General features: G+C 38.6%; 2 protein-coding genes across 2 annotated transcripts; one reads left to right on the top strand and one right to left on the bottom strand.

Annotated features, from left to right (window-relative positions):
- The first annotated feature begins 1711 nt into the window (after positions 1–1711).
- On the top strand, positions 1712–15263 carry LOC124126669 (ADP-ribose glycohydrolase OARD1-like). Its single transcript, XM_046490171.2, has 4 exons — positions 1712–1816; positions 10320–10405; positions 12141–12294; positions 13260–15263. Exons 2-4 carry the CDS (start codon positions 10391–10393, stop codon positions 13532–13534), a joined length of 444 nt encoding a protein of 147 aa, XP_046346127.2. The 5' UTR covers positions 1712–1816; positions 10320–10390; the 3' UTR covers positions 13535–15263.
- Positions 15264–17370: 2107 nt separating this feature from the next.
- On the bottom strand, positions 17371–22893 carry LOC124126679 (small nuclear ribonucleoprotein E). Its single transcript, XM_046490182.2, has 5 exons — positions 22739–22893; positions 21793–21819; positions 20971–21033; positions 20070–20148; positions 17371–18632 (listed from the first exon to the last, which is right to left on the bottom strand). The coding sequence occupies exons 1-5, from the start codon at positions 22787–22789 to the stop codon at positions 18571–18573; spliced, it is 282 nt and encodes a 93-aa protein (XP_046346138.1). The 5' UTR covers positions 22790–22893; the 3' UTR covers positions 17371–18570.
- Positions 22894–23179: the final 286 nt, after the last annotated feature.

The raw sequence follows: 23179 nt of genomic DNA, 5'->3' as shown, positions 1-23179 counted from the left end.
ATTAGAGGTATGAATTCCCTAGTTGGTGGTTGTAGTAGTAGTAGTAGTAGTAGTAGCAGTAGTAGTAGTAGTAGTAGTAGTAGTAGTAGTAGTAGTAGTAGTAGCACTATAAACGTTCAAAGGAAATGATGAATTCGGGATTGGTCATTTATTTAGGAGGGTGTGTGTGTGTGCGTGTGTGGGGGTGGGGGGGGGGGGGGGGGGTGTACGGACGGGGGAGGTGGTCTTAGGACTGTATCATATTGTGTCGACATTATTTCAAGGCACCCTTTAATGCACCCTTAAACACGTATTCATCACAATCTAAACATGTATTCATCACAATCTAAACATGTATTCATCACAATCACACGCACGCACGCACGCACGCACGCACACACACACAAACACACACACACACCAACACACATGCACCTATATTAAATGACCAGTCCCTAAATAATGTTCAAATTAATAGCTAGTCTTCATTCAAATATACATAAAATAGCCTTTATTTAGGACCCACAGTACATTGTAAAATGAATGGGAGTGTGCGTTACAATCTCATTGGTTGAAAAACTATGTTAAATGGGACTGGATCCCGGAAATCTCTTGGTCATGTCACAGCGTGTGATTACTTTTATTGATAACTATCTTAACTCCAAAACCACAAACAATTAATGGCAGCAAATGATATATATTTAGTTGTTCAGAGTATATTTATACTTCAGCTTTAAAATACAGATAAAGCATGAACATATTGTCCGATCAAAACACGTTAATTTTCTACTCATGTGATTACGCAACAGGCAGTACAGAAAACTATTAAAACATCATCGTTAATTATTACATGGAACTATGAGACAGACATGAAAATACTTGACTTCGGTATAAAAGATCTGAATAGTTCTCAAATCCCAGTACACGTACGCAATGTATGCTCGAAGCACAGCATTATTATTACCCCGGTCCATGGCTCAGTGTGCACTCGATGTTTCAGTTGCAGCTCCCTGGGTAGTATACAACCCAAGCCTGTGAGGCGCTTGAATGTTGAGTCATTTATCAAATCCTACCGGGTACCCATTCCCCGCTGGGTGACAAGCTTCCGAACACGTCCACCCACCCATGGAAGGACACTTCGCGACCAACGTTGCTTAACTTCGCCTGATTTGTGAGCTGTGCGGCGTACACGGGACCACGTAAACAGTCAATCTCATTAAAGTCAGATCTTTGTTCTCGCTACCTAGCACGAACTATGGTCTGATTTAACGAGATTGGTAAAGAGTTGAGTGATTAATTGTGAAGAGTAGACATAATATTATAATGATTGAATAATAATGCCTTAGTAAACACTTATCGATGTCACATATAGGTATAGGTCATATACAAACCGTGAAACAAATATATTCAATTCAGCCCATGCAGGTCAATCATATTTGACAGGGAATACTGTTAAAAGCGGCGTTAAACCCAACTCTCACTCACATTTGACAGTATCTCTGGGCTTTTTATTATGTTTCATAACTATAATTCAACAACTGTTTTTCTCTGTAAAATACATATGTTTGTTTATTTCGGAGACTAGATGTAAGTCTACCATATACCTTCAACTTTTCAGTAATACAGTTTACAAACCAGATATGTTTTCTAAATGTTCATTTACTCTCAAAAGACAAAGCACATGCATTTGATTTGACACTCGGCAGCGAAAAGCGCCGAGCTATGATCTAAGGGAGATCACTCTAATTTTCCTGGTTCTCTGCACGTGATTATTTCACAAACTTGAGCAAACGGGAAACGTCAACAGTGTCAGTCAATACGGCGGTGTTAGCAAGAAGTAAGTACACCATGTCAGTCTCTGACTTATTTCATTATTTTAGTTCATACTGAATGCGTGTAACTGACAGTAAGTAAGAGAGTATTTAGTGATCAGCTGGTGATAATAACTGGTTAATCGCCGTTAATCGGGAGCGGGATGTCCGGCAGTGATACTGTTAGCATTCGCTGGGCAGTATTACTAATCAGCATGCATTGTAGCTATTACACAATGTTACAGTTTGATTATTTCTTATTATGAGGGAAATTAGTCAGAGGAGACAATTCTTTTTGACAAATTACCCTGCATCCGATATTCTCTGGTACTTAAATTAAAAAATAGACCCAAAATAAGTTTGATTTTGAGAATGTCCGGCAAAGCTGCATTTTACCGCGCTGGGTAGACTAACATCTAGTCTCTGAAATGAAAATATCGTACAGAAAAAACAGTTGTTCAGTTATCTTAATAAAAATATGATAAAAGGGAGCCCAGTGACTCTCTTCATTTTCAGATACTGCAGTAATCTAGACTTGCCAAACATTATAGACTTGCATGGGCTGTATTTGATATATATGTTTGTATCAGGTCTGTAAAACAGACTACGCGCTGAGGCTTATTGGCTCAGGCTGCCGGCTGCGTCTCTCGCTTTACAGATCTCATATGCCCACATATAGGGCGGTATATATTTTTATTTACTGACCAATATATCGAGTTCCTGTGCATATGCCTCTTCGCCCCTTCCTTATCCCATCCGACTCTATCCTTATCCCATCCGACTCTATCCTTATCCCATCCGACTCTATCCTTATCCCTTTTTTCCCCTTTCCGAACATTCAAAGACCCCTTTCCAATCAAACACTCCTTCCCGATCTGTAGGTATGGGTGGCCATCCTGTCAAAAAATACAAAGTTGAAATAAAGGACAAAGGTATTCAATAACAGTCAAATGTTACGAATAAAGAATGAATGTTACAAATAAAGGTCATTGTTTGCATACAAATAATGAATTCAAAATGCAAAACGATACCAATGAACAATTTTAACTCCCAAACAAAAGGAGTCACATGAAACAAAAGAACAATGTGTACTAGGTCTAAATAAGGTCGGTGCACAAAAAGCAGACAAAACTGATGAAGGACAATGCTGACAATAAACAATGCCACATGGCGCTGCAATTACCGTATTTTCTTGAGTATAGTGCGCACCCATGTATAATGCGCACCCCCCTCTAGCGGATTCAGTATTTTGGAAAAAAAATTCGAAAGTCAAGCGCAGAAAACCCCCCCCCCGTAGATCTACCCCTTCAGCGAATTCCGGTAAACGAATGGGTGATGAGAAACTTGGTCAGTACAGATTCGAAATTTGAGATAAAAAATCACCAGACATGTTTATTTACCGTTTAAATTGTATTTTTTGTTCTGCTAGGCATTGGGATTAAGATTACCATGTGTATTTTCTCGTAAACTAAGCCGGAAACAGCAATCAGCTGCACACACGTTTTCTTTGAATCTACCGGTGATTTGGTCAAGACACACCCAATGATATAACTTTTAGTAAAATATTCAGAGTCTAATCGGCTTGTTCTGCCATGTATACGAATGAAAACATACTGTGAAACATCATAACCAGTTGAGGTAATATTCAAAGTTTGAAAAATTAAATTTTGCAAAAATCCATTTAAATTTTGCTAAAATCCATTAAAATTTAAAATTAATGCTTTGCCCAAGTTTAACATTTTTAAATTTCTTAACATTTTCAGGTTTTGACGTTATTTGGCAAGAAGATATGTTTACTGGATATGGGTTTTCTATTTAACAGGGTTTAAGAATTATCAAATCCTGTACACATTATACATTGTTACTATTATAAACCGTCAGTATTGTACTGTGTACAATTCTCACTTGACCATTCCAAATCACATTCTTGAAAACTTCACATGAATTGAAATAGCAAAAGGTATGAAAAATCTTCCCCTCTTTGCTACATGGTATGTGATTGTCATTAATTGACCCAAAAAAACATCCAGTGTTTATTCTGAAACCAATAGAAGGGTTTGATATTGAATAAATCCCAGGACGTATAGTCAGGAATTCATATAAGACACCCAAAGAAACCTTTATGCTGGGATTGAAATGTGTCTCTAAGATTGATTTGTTAGACAAACATCAATCTTATTTAAATCAGATCTTTGTTCTTGGTGCTGCTAAACAAAGATCTGAGGACATCCCATTATGGGTCACATCAGGACGACCTTTCGTGAACTTTGACCCACCACTGAAATGACTAACAAGAAGTCGACATTAGCCAATTAGAAAGCAGCTTTCTCGAGCTTTAAGCCACTCGTTTCAACCTGGCGACTTCCATTTCAAACTACGCTTGAAAAATATGTTGACACAGTCCTCGATTAAAATTTTCAAAACTAAAAAAACGAACATTCCGAAATGTCCAATATATGATTGAGATTGTATGGCAGTGCTTCCCACGTACTGTGCAACGCCTCCTCCGTTCAAATGTATATCGCACGGTAGCGAGAGATAGACGATATTTTTTACGGAATCAGTCGTAGGGGCCGTAACTGTCGTTCAGAGTACTCCGTGTTAACGTTTTCGAGGTTGCATGATTAGAAAACACATTCCGACTATCACTTTCATGATCTGTTAAGTGACGCTTTGATTAGTTGGATGAAAGGTCATACTGACGTGACCTGTTACGGGATATCCTCAGATGTTTGTTTAGCGATAGCGAGAACTAGGATCTGATTTTAATGAGATTGGCATTTCAAAATCATGGGAGTCATACTGGCTGTTTGAAAATGTCATGAAAAGTATCATGCAAATTTGCCCAAGTTTAAACATTGACTTATTGATTGATGTATTTCCATTTATGCACATGGCAACATATATTTCTTTCTCTCAGTATCCAACAGTGATTTCCAGTACCTGGTACAGTCCAGGCTGCAGTTGTATCAGTCTGGTCCTCCATATTGCCTGTCCTGCTTCCTGCAGCTGTCACAGGTTATAAAACATTAGTATTACCTCAACATAGTAAAAACTCAGTAAAGTATGCTCTGTCAGACTAATCTATCCCTGTATCTGGAATAACATGGTCAGGTCACAGTGTAGTGCCTATTTATTGAGTCTGTCAGACAGTTTATCACCACCAAACAAGGACTTGTAAAAGTTTTATTTTTCGAGATAGAAATAGTTTTATCCATGCTGTTAAACAGTGGCACCCAGTACACTCTCTTAGGGTGCTAATTTGACAGTTTGTGATTTGACATAAATGTACTGGCCCTATATTTGTCTGAGCTATAAATTATTTTTAGATTTGAGTGCAAACAAATGGAGTGAGTGAGTGCGTGAGTGAACAGTATTCCAGTTACATGACAGTGTGTCACCTTGACATGGGAGGAAAGCCTGAAGTGATGCAGGTCTTAGACATTTACCGCTTTGGTGAAAACCACGAGCATGGGTATGGTGATGACAAACCTAGACACATTACCTGGGTGAATCGGGATTCTATCAAACACATGATCATAATTTTTTTTATAGGCATTTAGAAGTTGGAGTACTAAGTAGGGTAAGAATTTATGGATGAACAACTTCTTAATTACAATTAAGAGTGATGTTTCGGTGTAGGTTCTAACACTTGCTTGATAACAGTGTTAGAACCTACACCGAAACGTCGCTCTAAATTGTAATAAAGAAGTTGTTCATCCATAAATTCTTACCCTACTCACATGACCATAGGTTTCTTGATCTGTTGAAGCTTTAAAACATGAAATGAAGATTGTTCATCCTGGGTGTACGTTTAAGCAAACAGTTACCGGTACTTTCTTTTATGAAATTTGTGATCATATAAAACAGTGGGATTTTATAATTATTGAACAGTAAAATGAAATGTACATAAATGGTATAAATTCAGGACCCTCTCAACAATTAAAGTTCCTAGACTGAAAGTGATGAAGCTTTTGTAACTATTGGAGAAGGAACAAATTCGAAAAAATTCGATACCAACAGAAATACAAACATTTAAATAAAATGGTAGGGATTTACCAGACGTGTAGTCTTGATACCACTTACAACTTAATTTCCGTACAAAATCATTTAAGAAATTCAGTCCACAGTCAAAAGCATCACGATATTCTAGTGCTAGCATTTGTAGTTTCAGTTAAGGAATTCCATAGTCATTTTTAACCAGTTGCACCCCGCTATTTTACATCACTTGTGGTAGAGTGCTGTCTCATATTGTTTGGGGTGAAGTTCGGGGCTCAAAGGAGGGCAGAACAACAAGTTTTATGACTGTTTTTTGGCAGAGCAAGTTCGTGTGTTCAAGTGCAAACAAACATGAGTAAAAATGGTGATATGATTTTACATATTAAATGAGATAAAAACCAGTAAGGAATTAAGCTATTTTATCTGAATTAGCATTGTTTGTATTCAATATTTGACCTTTCTCTGTGACCTCCATATTTTAACCTGCGACCCCTACAATTAATTGTGCATCCCCTGGGACCCCAAAATGTTTGGACAGATAAATCCCTCACAAGGAATTGAAGCGACCAAGCCTAAGGTAAACAAAAAGAAAAATCCAAGACTTCAGCAAGCTACACATTATTGTTATCCAACCAAAACACGAAACTCACCAGTTGTCATCCTTCCTTGCATTGTATGTTCATCAAGATAGGCCATTTCCTGAACCATCTACTTCCTGTGTTATATATATGAGTTACCAAAGTACAGTGTAACAGATTCCTTATGTACATGTAATCCTACTAGAGTGGGATGTTTTACTCCAATACAATACCGCTCTGCATCTGGGACACCTCCATTTCTATCATTATAGATATTTGGTGGTTTCTGAGCCCCATGGCATCTACCACCAAAAGACTGCTATCAAGGGTAAATTTGTGTTCCTTGTGGATTTCTTTTACTAAGATCAAAATTTCTGAATCAAGGTTCAGGGTTTGAAATGAACTTAAGTCTGCTTGTCAAAAACTTAAAAAATTCAGGGAGGACTAGTGACATTTGCTTGGGAACTACCACTTATATCTTTAGATAGGGCCACTCTGTAGCAGGACTAGTGACATTTGCTTGGGAACTACCACTTTTATCTTTAGATCGGGGCCATTCTGTAGCAGGACTAGTGACATTTTCTTTGGAACTACATGTACCACTTTTATCTTTAGATAGGGGCAATTCTGTAGCAGGACTAGTGACATTTTCTTTGGAACTACATGTACCACTTTTATCTTTAGATAGGGCCACTCTGTAGCAGGACTAGTGACATTTGCTTGGGAACTACCACTTTTATCTTTAGATAGGGGCAATTCTGTAGCAGGACTAGTGACATTTGCTTTGGGACTACCACTTTTATCTTTAGATAGGGGCCACTGTGTAGCAGGACTAGTGACATTAGCTTTGGGACTACCACTTTTATCTTTAGATAGGTGCCACTCTGTAGCAGGACTAGTGACATTTGCTTGGGAACTACCACTTTTATCTTTAGATAGGGGCAATTCTGTAGCAGGACTAGTGACATTTGCTTGGGAACTACCACTTATATCTTTAGATAGGGCCACTCTGTAGCAGGACTAGTGACATTTGCTTGGGAACTACCACTTTTATCTTTAGATAGGGGCAATTCTGTAGCAGGACTAGTGACATTTGCTTTGGGACTACCACTTTTATCTTTAGATAGGGGCCACTGTGTAGCAGGACTAGTGACATTAGCTTTGGGACTACCACTTTTATCTTTAGATAGGTGCCACTCTGTAGCAGGACTAGTGACATTTGCTTGGGGACTACCACTTTTATCTTTAGATAGGTGCCACTCTGTAGCAGGACTAGTGACATTTGCTTGGGGACTACCACTTTTATATTTAGATAGGGGCCACTCTGTAGCAGGACTAGTGACATTAGCTTGGGGACTACCACTTTTATCTTTAGATCGGGGCCCCTCTGTAGCAGGATTAGTGACATTTGCTTGGGAACTACCACTTTTATCTTTAGATAGGGGCCACTGTGTAGCAGGACTAGTGACATTAGCTTGGGAACTACCACTTTTATCTTTAGATAGGGGCCACTGTGTAGCAGGACTAGTGACATTAGCTTGGGGACTAGCACTTTTATCTTTAGATAGGGGCCACTCTGTAGCAGGACTAGTGACACTTGTTTGGGAACTACCACTTTTATCTTTAGATAGGGGCAATTCTGTAGCAGGACTAGTGACATTTGCTTGGGAACTACCACTTTTATCTTTAGATAGGGGCAATTCTGTAGCAGGACTAGTGACATTAGCTTTGGGACTACCACTTTTATCTTTAGATCGGGGCAACTCTGTAGCAGGACTAGTGACACTTGTTTGGGAACTACCACTTTTATCTTTAGATCGGGGCAACTCTGTAGCAGGACTAGTGACATTTGCTTGGGAACTACCACTTTTGGTGAGGGTCCTCAGATCTCCATGCTGACAGTATCTATCAGAGTGAGAGATGTGATGTGAGCGGGATTTGATTAAACAGACAGTACGACCTTGGTTGAATTCAAATTTTTGTCCAACTCTGAGACCACTGTGTTTTTACAGCTGGGTTGTAGCAATAAGTTCTGTTATAATTTGAACATGTTATTCCAACAATGACAGATATATATTGAATTGTTTTGCCCATTACTAAACTATTTGGTCTTCATTCAATGTGTAAACTGATCTTTTGCATTCTTTAAAATCATTTCTATGCAAGATGAATTCATGCACTGACCAGCGTTAGAAACTGCCCAGTAGTTAAGGTATCCTAAGGACCAGTAGAAATTTGCCCTTTTTTTAGGGGTTTTGCTATATGTTATCATAATAAGTACTAGTGGACTAAAAGTGTTACCGGGTAGTTTCTATCACTGCTGAGAATAACAGGACAGCAAGCCCAATGTGCAGTGTTAGTTTAGCTTGTCATGTTGTTTAACTTGTTTAACTCTGCGGTTTTGAAGTTGAATATTTTGTGTGCACCATCTCTTCGTGGGGAACAAGTAAAATTTGCAATCAGCGGAATAATGGAAATTCTGATTTTTTGTTTTCCACTTTTCATTTTTGAATCTGTAAATCAGTTTTGAAACAAGTCTTGTCTGTTTAGATTAACCTGTAGTAAGAACAAATTGGCATTTACTATTAGCTGTCATTCACCATATTAATTGTAGTGTTGCTTTCTTTCCACATTATGATGAAATGTCATGATATAACTCATCACGCAAAAGACCTGGGTTCAGTTCCCTACATACCGGGTAGGTACAATGTGTGGAGCCCATTTCTCGTGTCCCCCACCATGATATTGCTAGAATATTCACAAAAACGGTGTAAAATCATACTCACTCACTCATGATATTACTGAAGTATTGTTCAAAGAGACATTAATTACAGCTCACAAGTAACTGAACATTGGTGATATTCAGTTTCTGGCAAAGACTAATCATTGATAGTGATCGATTACTATGATATTGTACACCTTTCAGAAATACCTGTACTGATCCATCTTCCCGAGGCAAGGGAGTTAACTGACTGAAGTCCAGTTTCCACTCTTGACGAATAAGGCTGCAATTATGGAGTTATATTTTGGATGGACTAACGAGTCTGTGCATAGTCCAATCAAAATCCTGTAACATAATCGACATCCGGTTTATAAATAACATGGCAACTGCCTTGCTGAATTCTTTCGATTGCTGGATTTGCAGAGCATGTGTACAAGTGCTCACCGACAGATATTTTCTCAATCATTTCATGTTTTTAATCAAGGTGCTCAAGTGATTTCATGAACTTCACAAGGTAAAACACATTTTATTACAATAAAGATCTTTATTATCGATGAGATCGTCTTGACTGGGCGCGACCGCCTCCGTGGTCTTGTGGTAGAGCTTCCGCCCGGAGAGCGGAAGGTCCAGGGTTCGATCCCGGGCCGCGTCATACAAAAAGACGTTAAAAGATTGTACTTGTTGTTACCCTGTCTGGCGCTCGGCATTAAGGGTCTAAAACAAGGACTGGTCGGCTCGGAGTCAGTATACTGTGTCTGAGTGGGGTATTCATGTTAAACTGCGGCATGGTATCTCAGTGAGCTAGCACTATAAATCGGCATCAGTCCGGACTAGTACAAGCAGCCACACACACACATACACGTGCATGCACGTCGCTATATAAGTGCAATAATCTTGGACGCGACGTTAAACCCAATTTCACCTCACCTCACCTTGACTGGGCGCCACCATGTTGTTTGAAGCATTACAAGTGGTATGAGAGGTGAGATCTGATTGGTCATTAGAGATGACACAGAAGGGACATAACTCATAGTAGCCACTGGTTGCACTACGATCAAGCCCAGAAATGCCAGCCTAGTTCGGCAAGGGTGGAAACTGCATGGACTTTTGAAGTCTGTTAACGCCCTTGCCTCAGGAAGATGATATTGATCAGTGATCAATGTGGATATTATTTCAGGAATTTCATTATGACGGAGTGACAGACTATCATTGCGACATGTTGTGTTCCAGTTTCAAGGGTTGGGAAGTTGGGACAGAGACTCTGGTTCTACCCCCAAGTCAGCACCACACAATCTATCCACATGGCAGAGGCAAGCGTGAGTGGCAACTTTCACCCTTTTTTATATTTTGTAGGCAGATTTCCTTTCCAAAACCTTTGGGCTGGTGAGCTAATAAAAAGAACTTTCATTCATGTGGGTGAAATAAGAAGAAAACAAGAATGAGTTTGGGGAAAGAGAATTACTACAGACCTTTTTTGAAATTGTTCATAACTGAAAGTATTTCACAGATTTGGTGGGGAAAAAAACAACTTTTTTCTCAAAATGTTTTTCCATTCTATTTTTGTAAAATGTTGGTTCTGCTGGTTCATAAATTACCAAGTGATTAGAAAAACAGCAGCTCAGGAATCTAATGATAATTTGAAAGATTACACAGAGCTAATTACTGGATATTTTAGTCCGTTCTATTGAATATAATATGAATGTCAGATTAAGGGCTTGGTCACATCAAAAGAATGTGTACAGAGACCAACTCCTCCTAGCTCTGAGAATAGGTCTTCAGCAATCCATGCTTGCCATAATAGGTGACTATGCTTGTCGTAAGAGGCGACTTACAAGATCGCCTGGTCAAGCTTTCTGACTTGGTTGATGCATGTCATCGTATCCAAATTGCATGGATAGATGCTCATGTTATGACCGCCGTCATGTAGCGTAAATATTGCTAAATGCGGCGACAACACACAAACAAACAAACATTGTTAAAGTGTATGGTCTTGTTTCCCAGGGCTTATTTTCAAAACTATGTAGTGAGGGAGTATTTATTTTACAGAAACATACTTATTTAGGATGTTACAAATCTAAAAAAGGTAAACTTAATTCCTCTGTACCATGTGACCTCTTTTGGCCATGCCCTTTGACTGAAAGTGGTAAGAGACAGATCTGCAGCCATGTGCCAACAATGACAGGTTCCCTGTGAATCTGACATCTGAATCTTGGAATGGCATGGTGTGTGCAAAAAGTCAGAATCTGATACAAAAACAAAACTTGAGTTGAAAAGTATCTTCAGCGCTTATGAAAGTATTACATATTAGGGGAAGGGCAGTTTGGGGGCCTATGGTATCAAATTCAGAATTGATAAGCCCAATTATCTTTATGGACAATATGAGGAGAATGGATATACTGGTTATTCAATCATGAGTCTGCAACTTTGGATGTACCGGATTATTTCCATCATCTGCCAGCACTGAAGGAGTGGATTGAGGATATTTTTTTAAAGAGGAGATCCAAGTTTTGTGAACCAATACTTTCACCAGTGTGTACATGCAGAAGATGCACATCACAAATGCACTGTTTGTTTGTTCGAACCACAAGGGAGCATGGGTGGCCCAGTCGTCTAAGGCACCACGATTCGCTGTGCATAGTTGCGTCCCTTGGGAACCGCAGAAACCTATGATTGTGGGTTCGAATCCCGGTTCGCCCCGATCATGTTTCTAGGTTTGTCAGCACCATTCCCGTGCTCGTGGGTTTCACTGAAGTGGTAAAACGTCTGAGACCTGCATGACTTTGGGCTTTCCTCCCACATAAAGCTGACATGCCGTGATATAACTGGAATACTGTTAAAAGCGGCGTCAAACCCAACTCACTCACTCACTCGAACCACAGCCACATCCATGCTTATGGGTTTCGCATGGTGATGGACACTTTAATGAAACAGACAGATGTTAGTTAATTCAGTATTGTTCAAGGTGATGTTCATCCCTAGACTTGATGTCAGCTTTTCTGTGTCTGCACCAAGTGACTGATATCTCATTCAGACCATTTTCCCTCCTTCTAGGGTTTCCAGTTTGTGGAGATGAAAGGTGACTTATTCAAGTGCCCGGAGACCGATGCCATTGTCCACTGCGTCAGCCAGGATATGCACATGGGAAAGGGGATAGCCGTCCTCTTCAAGAAAACATTCGGTGGTGTTGAAGAGCTGAGGAAACAAGGTGTACATACATCAGTGTTTAGATTGTGTGGCCTTTAGGTGGGACTGTGGAGTTTTGTTATGGTAGTGTTTGTTTATGAGAATGAAGTGAAATCACAACCTGATCTATTGTGACCTTTGACAATATTGTAGGTTTGTTTGTTTGTTTGTTGTTTAACGCCGCACTCAGCAATATTCAAGCTATATGACGGCGGCTATAAATAATCGAGTCTGGACCAGACAATCCAGTGAGTGATATCACGAGCATCGATCCACGCCTTAGGGATCGATGACATGCATCAACCAAGTCAGGGAGCCTGACCAGAATATTGTAGGGCATGGTTGCAACTTTGGTTGAAGGCACCACAATTATCTTCTGGGCATAGTTGCGTCTCATAGTTGTGCCAGGATCACCTGGTTGTGGCCAAGATTTGCTTCTTAAATAGTGTTAGAGCCATGAAATTCTCTCTTTCTGTGACCTTGTTTCAGATTTTAAACTAAAATATTCAACAATAAAGTTGGGTTTTTTTCTTTCTATTTTCTTGCTTCAAATAGCCTTCATTTAGGTTACTGAAACTCAAATTCCATTCATCAGACTACACATAATGTGAACCTTTTCAGTTTTTTTGTAGTGCCTTGAAAAAAATATCAGACTTTTGTAACATTTACCTGTTAGGGTTTATGTAATATATGAGTTGCCCCCTTGGCAGCCAACCCGAGAGACCGCTTACCGGATGTAATTTTTCAATAATGGCAATAAATGAAGACAGAACACTGCATGTCATTCTCTACTGTTTGTCCAAGCAAGCAGTTCAATGCTACAAGTGTGTTTAGTTTGTAAGAATATTACAGTATTTACGTACTATTCAGGAAGTCAGTACAGTTTTTTCATCAGTCATTGATAACTCACTTTTACACTAACATTCTGTCATTACTGGACAACCAGGTCCAACATGTTCCTTCTGAAATCAGTTTCTCTGTTGCTAGGGAAGAAGCCAGGTGAGACGGCAGTCTTGAAGAGGGGACCTCGGTACGTGTACTATCTCGTCACCAAGCCCAAGTATTTCAACAAGCCCACATACGGTTCCTTGACTGCCAGCCTGGAGGACATGAAGAAGCATGTTGTGGAGAATAATGTGGTCAGCATCTCCATGCCCCGCATCGGATGTGGCCTGGATGGTCTCCAGTGGCCCAAGGTCACAAACATTATTACGGATGTGTTCTCAGACACTGAGGTCAAGGTCACAGCTTATACACTCTGAGGGGGAGGATCAAGAGGTTTCCAATCTGTATTTTGATAGTGGCTGCAAGACTGCAAGATTGTTTCGTTATTTGTTACACTGGTCAAAGACCAGTGGAGGTATTGGAATGGCAGATGTCTGAATGTGACTGGTATGATTTTCACAACTATTTTCAGTGAAATCTTTGGATGGCTGGTCCAGCCCATTTTGTCTTTTAAGTTTGCTTAAATTATTGTGATCTGAATTCAAAATTGCCACCATGTCTGCCATATTGATAGTCAAATTGGAGCCAGTCTCAGCTATTTGTGTATTTGTCTTTGTGCATTGTAGTATGTAGCTGGTTTCATCATGTTGCCAGGGGCGGTCGGGTAGCCTAGTGGTTAAAGCGTTCGCTCATCATGCTCACTCACTCTCTCATCATGTTGCCCTCTCTCTCTGCATTTTCATTTCAGACTCTTTTCAAACTTTGATTAAAAATCCCATGTATTGTTGGAAGTGAGTATGCGGTGAATCTGAACAAATTGTTATTCATATCTTATTGCCTATTTGGACAATTGAACACATGCGGGCACACACCCACACAGATATCCAAGCTGTTCACTGGAGAAATAGTCCTAGATGAAAAGTTTCAAAAGCTGTATTATCTGCCGAGGTCTTTTTCAATGTTGACAACTGAATAACAAAGTTACTTAAAGAACACAATTGTCTGTGCATTGCTATAGCATAGACAGAAAATGTTGAATGTGATCATGTGAATTGTAACTTTTCTGTAGGTTAGTGATCCGGAATATCAGTTGATCACAATTTCAATTATGGGTCTTCTTTTCTTTTTGCTGTTGATAGGGTTGACGTTATATGGCCTTGAAGGTAGGCATGGAATTTGAAGTCATAGGCACAGTGTTTTGAAATCATTTTAAAACCCAACAAGACAGTTGGGCAGGTGACCGATAAGTATTGCCTGCTCATCTCGCAAGTTACCTGTGACATTAAGACATTATTATTGAAAAATCGCAAAAACAATATAAGAGACAAATCATGTCTTGATTCAGTTGAAATAATGCAACAAAATTGCTTGAGAATCTACAAGAAGTTATAATAAAACAGAATATGTCTGTAGTCTTATACGTATCTGCCAGACAGTCGAGCAGGTGGAGAAACATTTCATGGAGCCCGACAGAAAAAGTTACCTGCCACAGGCAGTTTTTTCGGACACTGCATTGGCAGCAGTGAGCTGAAATCTAAAAAAGATCTTACTGTGTGAGTCATGATTTTGTTTGTCTTATTCACAAGGAATGAATGTGTTGGTAACTAGTGTCTTCCTACAGTATTTCATTCACTTACATACTTTTTACTATAGTAATCTATCTGTTGGGTATTGTGACACAGCCTTCCAATTGTGGGTGTTCTTTAATTTGTTTGATGTAGTATAGTACCAATCTACTTCCAGATTAGTACTTTCATCTTGGAGTAGTGTATTTTTGTACATCATTATTTGAATCTCATCTGTAATTTCAGCCAGTGAAATCCTGTTTTGTGAAAGAGCTATAGGGATGTGACCACATCCTCATCTTGGAGGTTTGCTCGGACACTATGCGTATGATTACATGTCCAAGGCATGGAGAGAACGTTTCTTCTTATTTGTTGTCACGGATGACAATGTTGTATGGGATACATATTTTTCTACCTTTCTGGATAATTATTTAAATCTGCTTTTGTAGATATGTGCTATGTAAATAAATGTTTTCTCTTATTATGTGATGTTTAGAATTTTGTGAGTAGGATTAACTATGTTGAATATCAGTGAAGAGTTTATCACGCTAGTGAGGAATGGCAGACAGACATCACAATATCACAGAAACAGTCCATAACTTCAGCCACTAGTATGAATACTATTTGGTCTAGTATACAGAGTCCATACTTAAGATCTGAAGACCTACCATTTAAGGATTGACTATTTTTTTCGGTTCATTGAGGTATGAATCGAAAAACCGATGAATCTTCACAATAAACGTGAGCAGAAAGGGAATTCCCTTGACTGTAATAATGGGATTCCCCGACATTCTGCAGTAATAAAAGTAGTGCGCCTCAGTGGGCGTGGCTTAATTTTTTACATTCATTGGGAAATGAATGCAATAACACGTGACCAATTCAGCTAATCAGAATGCAGGAATTTCAATGTACACAACGAAAATTTAATTATTACAGGTTGCGTCAGAACGACCTTTCATCTGACCAATCAGAGCGTTGCTTACCAGATCAGGAAAGTGACAGCCGGAATGCATTTTCTAATCATACATCCTCAAAAATGTTAACATGGGGTATTCTGAACGACAGTTACAACTTATTCCGTCAAATCATCGTCTATGTCTCTCTTCAATGGCATAAGCCTTTGAAAGTACTGCCATACAATCTCGACCATATATTAGACATTCCAGCATGTTCTTTTGTCAAAGTTTTAATCGAGAACTTTGTCAACATATTTTTCAAGCGGTCTGAAATGGAAGTCGCCAATTTGAAAGCTTCTGTCCGATTGGCTGATAGAGACTTCTTGTTAGTAATTTCATTGGTCAAAGGTCGTTCTGACGTGACCTGTAATGTCCTCAGATAATTGTTAAGCGGTAGCGAAAACTACGATCTGATTTTAATGAGATGAGTGTTGCCTTATTGTTAGTTGTGCAGTGAAATCTGGCAAAACAGGACTAAATCAGATGTGGGTCAATACCTGATCAATGTTTATGGTCAGGAATTTACAATGTTAATTTATCATTAACTAAAATCTGTCTAAATTGCACTTCCTTCTCTCAGGATACTGGACATATTGAGAGCCAAAGGACCATTTTTTTCATTTAGCATGCATTTGATTCTCACCCTTGTCCATATTAAACTTTCTGCCCCACTGAAGTCTGGTTTAGACAGATTCCAGCGACCCTGGTGCCCCCCCATCTTAGGGTTCACACCCACAGGTAGCAAGAACTGACATAACCCACTTTGCCTAACCCGAGTACATATCCTTGCTGTCATTTATAATCACTGTGTTAGACAACCAACATTTTACAAGTCACAAGTGAATAGATGTAATGTATTGAAAATTCAATACAACATGGGTGGCTTACAAAATGAGTTTTAATACTGCTTTTTAAACAGTATTCCAGATGTATGCTTCATCCATATGGGAACAGAGACCATCTACTACTGTGGTAAAACCACAGGAATCTCAAGTTCTAATTAAAATAACTCAATTTTGTCTTACACCCTCTGGGTGGCAAATAGTAAAATAAGACAAAAAATGTGTTGATCAGAACTTTATACTTATTTGTTTGATAGCCATGATAGCATGGATAGCACAAACAAGGACATAAAGTTTGTTTTTTTAATAGAAGTCAGTGTTTGAAAGTAAAATGAGACAAAATTCTATTTCAAACAGAATTTGGGGCTCCTGTGGTGTTTTTGAATTTTAAAAAAAAAGCATAAAATTTTGTTATTTTCAAAAGAACAGAAAATTCATTCAGTAAAACCCACCAAACAAGGTATATTTGTAATTGTAATTCTTGACAATTTTTTATGTATCATTATAAGCTTCCCATACAAAGCACAGACTTTACGCAACAGTCCATATTTTCTTGAACAGCGTACAAGGGGCATATAATTGCCTTGGCTACTAACGATTATTAAAAAAAATTAGTTTCAGAACATAAACATTACAGCTCAATCTCTGAAAACAGATTTAACATGTGTATGGCTTTAACAAAAGCTCCGTTGTCAATTTTGTAAGCAGGCAGACAGTATTATGGTGAATATGGTACTTGAAGTTCCTTTGATCATGTTCATAAAAATAACAAAAAACAAACTGCTTTAGCTTGTATCTAAAATGTGTTTATGTGATGTGGCATGTTACAGTTTATCAGACATGAGAGAGACTCCCTGCATGGGGTCACAGTGTCGACAATGAAAACAATATCTCAAAATCTTGAGACGAAATGGATGTCCGGACACTGCATGAAACTGAAACAGAACCGTGACATTGCATCATATCAGTATTGTCAACGGCTTCAGTGGAAAATTCAAAATGTTACATCCCATAATTGTTATGTACTGACATCACATCATATGATAAAATTAGCTTGAAGTTCAATAAAAGAGCAACAACTGTTTCTAAAAGTCGGCAGTTATGGATGGCCTCAAGATGGATCTGCAAATATAAGGACTGAAAATCAGTTTCCTCTCACCCGGTCTAGTAGTGTAGCATCCAGTTTCACCTAGAGCAGCGACAGAAACTAACATTTTCAGTCCTTATTATAATTACATATTACAAAACCCTTAAAAATGGCAAATGTCTACTAGTCCTTATACCTTAACAATGGGGCACTTCTGTAAGGCATATAGGACTAGTGTGAATTTCTATCGTTGTAGAGGGGTTCAAACTACAACAGAAGTACCTTACCACACTGCACTTAAGACAGTTGCACTACAATCACTTTGTATTTATGAGCACCATACTGTAACATAAGGTTCTAGACCTTGAGATTTGCTCCAGCAGTATTTCAATCTAGGGACCCCCACCTGAATTATTAACTCTTAACATTAGGGTAAGATACTGGGACTCCTTGACGTTCATGCTAAATTTCGAACACTGGCAGCGATTTAAATAGTTACTCCTGTGTAACAACATCAATCAGGCCATGATTAAAAAGATGTGATTTTCTTGGTTAAGATTTCCTCAAAATCAATATACCGTACTTTAGTCAACTGAACAAGTGAAAACAAAAGTCATTGGTAAAGGCTATGTTAGTTTTCAACCTCTAGAAAATATGACCTCCCAAGTATGAATGTGATTTTCATAACATGTGAGATGCACATGAATCATGAAAATATGAAGCTGAGATGCCCAAGAAGACACCTCCTCACAGTACCGGTAATCACTTCCATCTTCACAAGTCCACTGTTGTGCAATGACATATTTACAATGACAACACACTTCTTATTACATCTCAATGATGTGATGATGTATCTCAGACAACAGAGTCAATTAAATGGAATACTCTTGAACTTGAACTTCATCATGCTTCTTGCTGCACTTGTTGAATCAGTGTGATGTTGTCTCCCTTTAACATGATTCTCCCTGAAAGCAAAAGACATACACATTACTTGATGCACTGTTTCACATGACGCAGAAATGTGCATCCAAATGAAATAGAATGGATGTAGAAAAAGTACATATTCATTCTACCAAATTCTTCACAAAAAATTAATTACTGTAATTAAAGTACTTATTAATCTTACAGTACACTACAGTATATTTTTTTTATTTTACAGGACCCTCCATATTTCCTGTAAGGACCCTTGAAATTAGTATTTGGGGGTCCTCTGGACTCCTATAGTTTTGTTGGTCAAGGTAAAACCCTGTTGATGTGAACACAGCAGGAGTGCATGGGAAAAGGAAAAGATCAAAAGTTTAATGTAGAATAAAAATAGTCGGACCCTTTATCATGTTTATCTTGAATGTACCAATATTGTAAACATTTTCTCAAGTCAAGACCACCTCACCATATAAATACATATAAATTTGACAGCTTACATTGAATTTGAGATGAAAATACATAGTGCTGTATCAGTGAGTGAGTGAGTGAGTGAGTGAGTGAGTTGGATTTAACACTGCTTTTAACAGTATTCCAGTTATATCACGGCGTGTCAGCTTAATGTGGGAGGGAAGCCCGAAGTGATGCAGGTCTCAGACGTCTACCACTTCGGTGAAACCCACGAGCATGGGTATGGTGCTGACAAACCTAGAATCATAATCGGGGCGAACCGTGATTCAAACCCACAAACATAGGTTTCCCAAGGGATGCAACTCTGCACAGCGAATAACGGCGCCTTAGACGACTGGGCCCCCCCGTGCTATATCAAAACATGGACTCTGTCCCAGCTTTGACTTTTCTTCAGAATTTTGTACTTTTAACTTGAAGTTTGCATTTGCTACGCTACATTAATAGTTTTCATAAGCACAAATAAGCATTCACATAGTGGTGAGCAATTCTCCAAGATAGATCTAGTACCTTTCATCACACAATCATCATGCCAACAAACATTGGTCGCACATTTTGTTCGTAAACAATGGTAAAAAAATAACTTTTCATTTTTTTTGGTGAATACCAAAAGCATGTGTCACTTACTCAAATGTTGTTCATGAACGCTACTGATTGCTGCATTGCAATGCAATACATGTACACACTGTTTTGTAAATCCTACATATCATACATGTACACTGTACGTAAATTGATCTTTGCCCGTGAAATGCATGTCAATCTGTCAACACCATACACATAATGTGTTAATAATTTCTAATGTATGCAATCATATTGGTATAGATCTATACATCCCCAATATCTCCAGGGCTCACATTTCGGAAAACCTACACGGACCCCTGGATCCATTCCTGTGGTACTCTCAAACACAAAAGCCCTTGAGTTTGAAATGAGTGTTAATTCTTAGCGCTGCCAAGTTGGAAATCCATGTAATCGTTAACACCTCCCTTATTCCTCAGTAACATCCTGCTTACCCAAATTCTTTCTGTTTGCTGTTTTCATGTGAACTTCTTCTGCATCATCCAAGACCAAATTCATGTACTCGTCAAAACCCTGTAATAGCAATATGTCAATTCAATGGCATCAAGACTTACTGGTTGGTTGGTTGTTTAACGCCGCACTCAGCAATATTCCAGCTATATGATGGCGGTCTGTAAAAAATCGAGTCTGGACCAGACAATCCAGTGATTGATATCATGAGCAACGATCCACGCAATTGAGATCAATGACATGCATCAAACCAAGTCAGCGAGCCTGACCACCCAATCCTGTTAGTCGCCTTTTACGGCAAGCATGGGTTGCAAGACTTACTGGATCAAGTTTACACATATAACATTGTCAAGCTGGAATGACACCAGTTTACTGAGTAAAAGGTGGAAATGTTGCTGTAACAATGAAACCTTTCTCCAAAAGTCCTGTCAGTATTTGACGGGATGATAAAAGGAAAAGGAAAAGACAAAGTCCATGGCTAACTATCATGAAACCCCAGTGTCATCATGGCTGATGATTTGAAGATTGACCATTGTTGACACTGGTTCTATGCCATTATAGTAGCTGTACATCTGCGAACAATAATAGGTCTGCAATCAACCATGTCGCCAAGCCTAACCATGCCAGCCACCTGATTCATAAAGTTGCTTCTTGTGTTGCTTGGTTTTGTTTGTATGTTGTTGCAGGACCAGACAATCCAATGATTGACATCATGAGCACTGATCTACCCATTTGATCTAAGATGATCTGCACCAACAAAGTCAGCGAACCTGACAACCCAATTTCCCTAGTCGCCTCTTACGACAAGCATAGTGGCCTCTTACTGCTAGCATGGGTTGCTGAAGACCTTAATCCACTGTCAAAAGCATTTATGAAAATACTCACCACAATACATCCCTCTATTCTAAGATTGACTTGCTCATATAGCCAGACTGATATTCTTGATCTCTACAAAAAATAAAGAAAGATCAACAGTGTTAAAAGTTATAAAAAAAACACTGAAACAAAATTACTGTAAACATGGTATACTTGAATCTTAAATATTATCTATTTTATGCAAGTAAATCATGTTAATCTCAAAAAATGATTCTATTGGAAGTGACCAGTAATATTACTGACAAGAATATTACGAGGTGAGGTGACATGACATGGGCTTTAACATCACATGTTCAAGATAAATGCCCTTTCATAGTGACATGCATGCGTGCAATTGTCTGCTTGTAGTTCAGACTGATGCTGATTTTATATCATGCCACAGTTTAACATGAATACCACACACAGACACAGAATACTGACTCTGAGTCTACCAGTCCTTGTGTTATCCCCTTAATGCCAAGTGCAAGGTGAAGTAACACTAAGTACCATCTGTTAAGACGGTTAACATTTTTTTAAATGACATGGCCAGGAATGAGAAGAATACCATCATATGTTATTCATAGACATGGAGAACAGTACTGTTACGTGTACATGGCCATGATAAACAATGTGTGGGTTGACAAACTCCAAAGTCACAAAGTTTGATTATATTTACATGTGCACTTCATCAATATGTGACAAAGACATTTGAACTTACCATTCATGTTAGTACTAACCACAATCTTTTGGTAGATTTCATGCTAACTAGATCAAATGTATAATGTATGGATAGCATTGTGGATATTGCATATTTTTAATGATTTTAATGACTGATGTAACATGCATACTTACATTTTGAAGATATCTGAAAATAAGGTTCTGGTGGTAGTTAAGGAAAGAAACCAATCTGTAATCATACTTAATGAAGCAACTGACATGTTCAAATACATGTGACCCCTTTGGCAATATATTGAATGAGGTGGGTTTAACTCTGCTTTGAACAGTATTCCAGGTATATCCCGGTGTGACAGCTTAAGGGTGGAAAGCCCAAAGTGATGCAGGTCTCAGATGCTTACCACCTGGGTGAAACCCACTAGCACGGGTATAGTGCTGCCAGGCCTATAAAACATAATTTAACGCCGCACTCAGCAATATTCCAGCGGTCTATAAATAATAGAGTCTGGACCAGACAATCCAGTGACTGACATCATGCGCATTAATCCATGCAATTGGGATAAAGTAATCCTGTTACTCGCCTGTTACGGTAAGAATGGGTGGCTGAAGACCAATTCTACCCCGGATCTTCACATATCCTGTACACATACAGATCTTGTTATTGATCTGTAAAGTGATAGTACTGATACCTTTTGAGTTGATAAATAGATACTGACTGTTCTAATCAAAGATACCCCTTAACGGAATGTAAATACTCAAGTCTACATGGACTCAAAGAGGCTCTTGTGTCTGTTGCCTTTGACCTGGATCCAAGGCTTTCTAAGCCTGGTGAACTTGTTCTACACTAGGCCTAACTTGTATGCTGCAGTCTAACTCGTTATTTACAAACATTAATATCAAGTCGAATCTAAGTTAGAATATACGGGCGAATATACTACCCTATAGGCCTAAGTAAAATATAATATTTTCGCTTAGCATCAATCCCCGAGAGCACAATGTATTCAACCCAGCTATTCAACGGAGCAAGCTTATTTTCACGTGTTTGCATTCATAAACACTGAAATATGTGCCCCTGATACTTTGACATGTTTTAGATGTAATACAACTATTCAGCAAAGGATACAATAGGTTGTACCATAACCTTCTGGACCTTTTGACCGCCCTTGTAAGCCATATTCGGTTCTTCTGTAGTAACTTTACCTTACGTACAAATAATCAGAAATCACGTTGTTCTTACGCGCCGGAAAATGGCGTCCACTCAATAAATGTAAATTGCGAATCGAAATAAAGTACGGAACGTGTATGAATTTCTTCAACCAGGGAAGACTATACATATTTGGTATTGTTTCCAAATCGTATATACCAAATATTACAGTGGCACCATGGTACTTTAGCGATATATGTAAATAAATTTGAAATGAAAAATTGTTGAACCTACTTCACCTTGATGTGTTTCATTTCATTTGCAAGTTAATCTTTTTGTAGCAACAATACTTTTTTCGATATAAATATTTAGTTATTTTTCGGATTAGACATAACACAGAAATGTGTTTCTATCTGCATA

The sequence above is a fragment of the Haliotis rufescens genome, unplaced genomic scaffold, assembly GCF_023055435.1.
Source record: "Haliotis rufescens isolate VD_foot unplaced genomic scaffold, xgHalRufe1.0.p SCAF_5, whole genome shotgun sequence".
NCBI lineage: Eukaryota > Metazoa > Mollusca > Gastropoda > Lepetellida > Haliotidae > Haliotis > Haliotis rufescens.
Note: the sequence above shows the minus strand (reverse complement) of the source record. Positions and strands in the feature narration are given on the sequence as shown.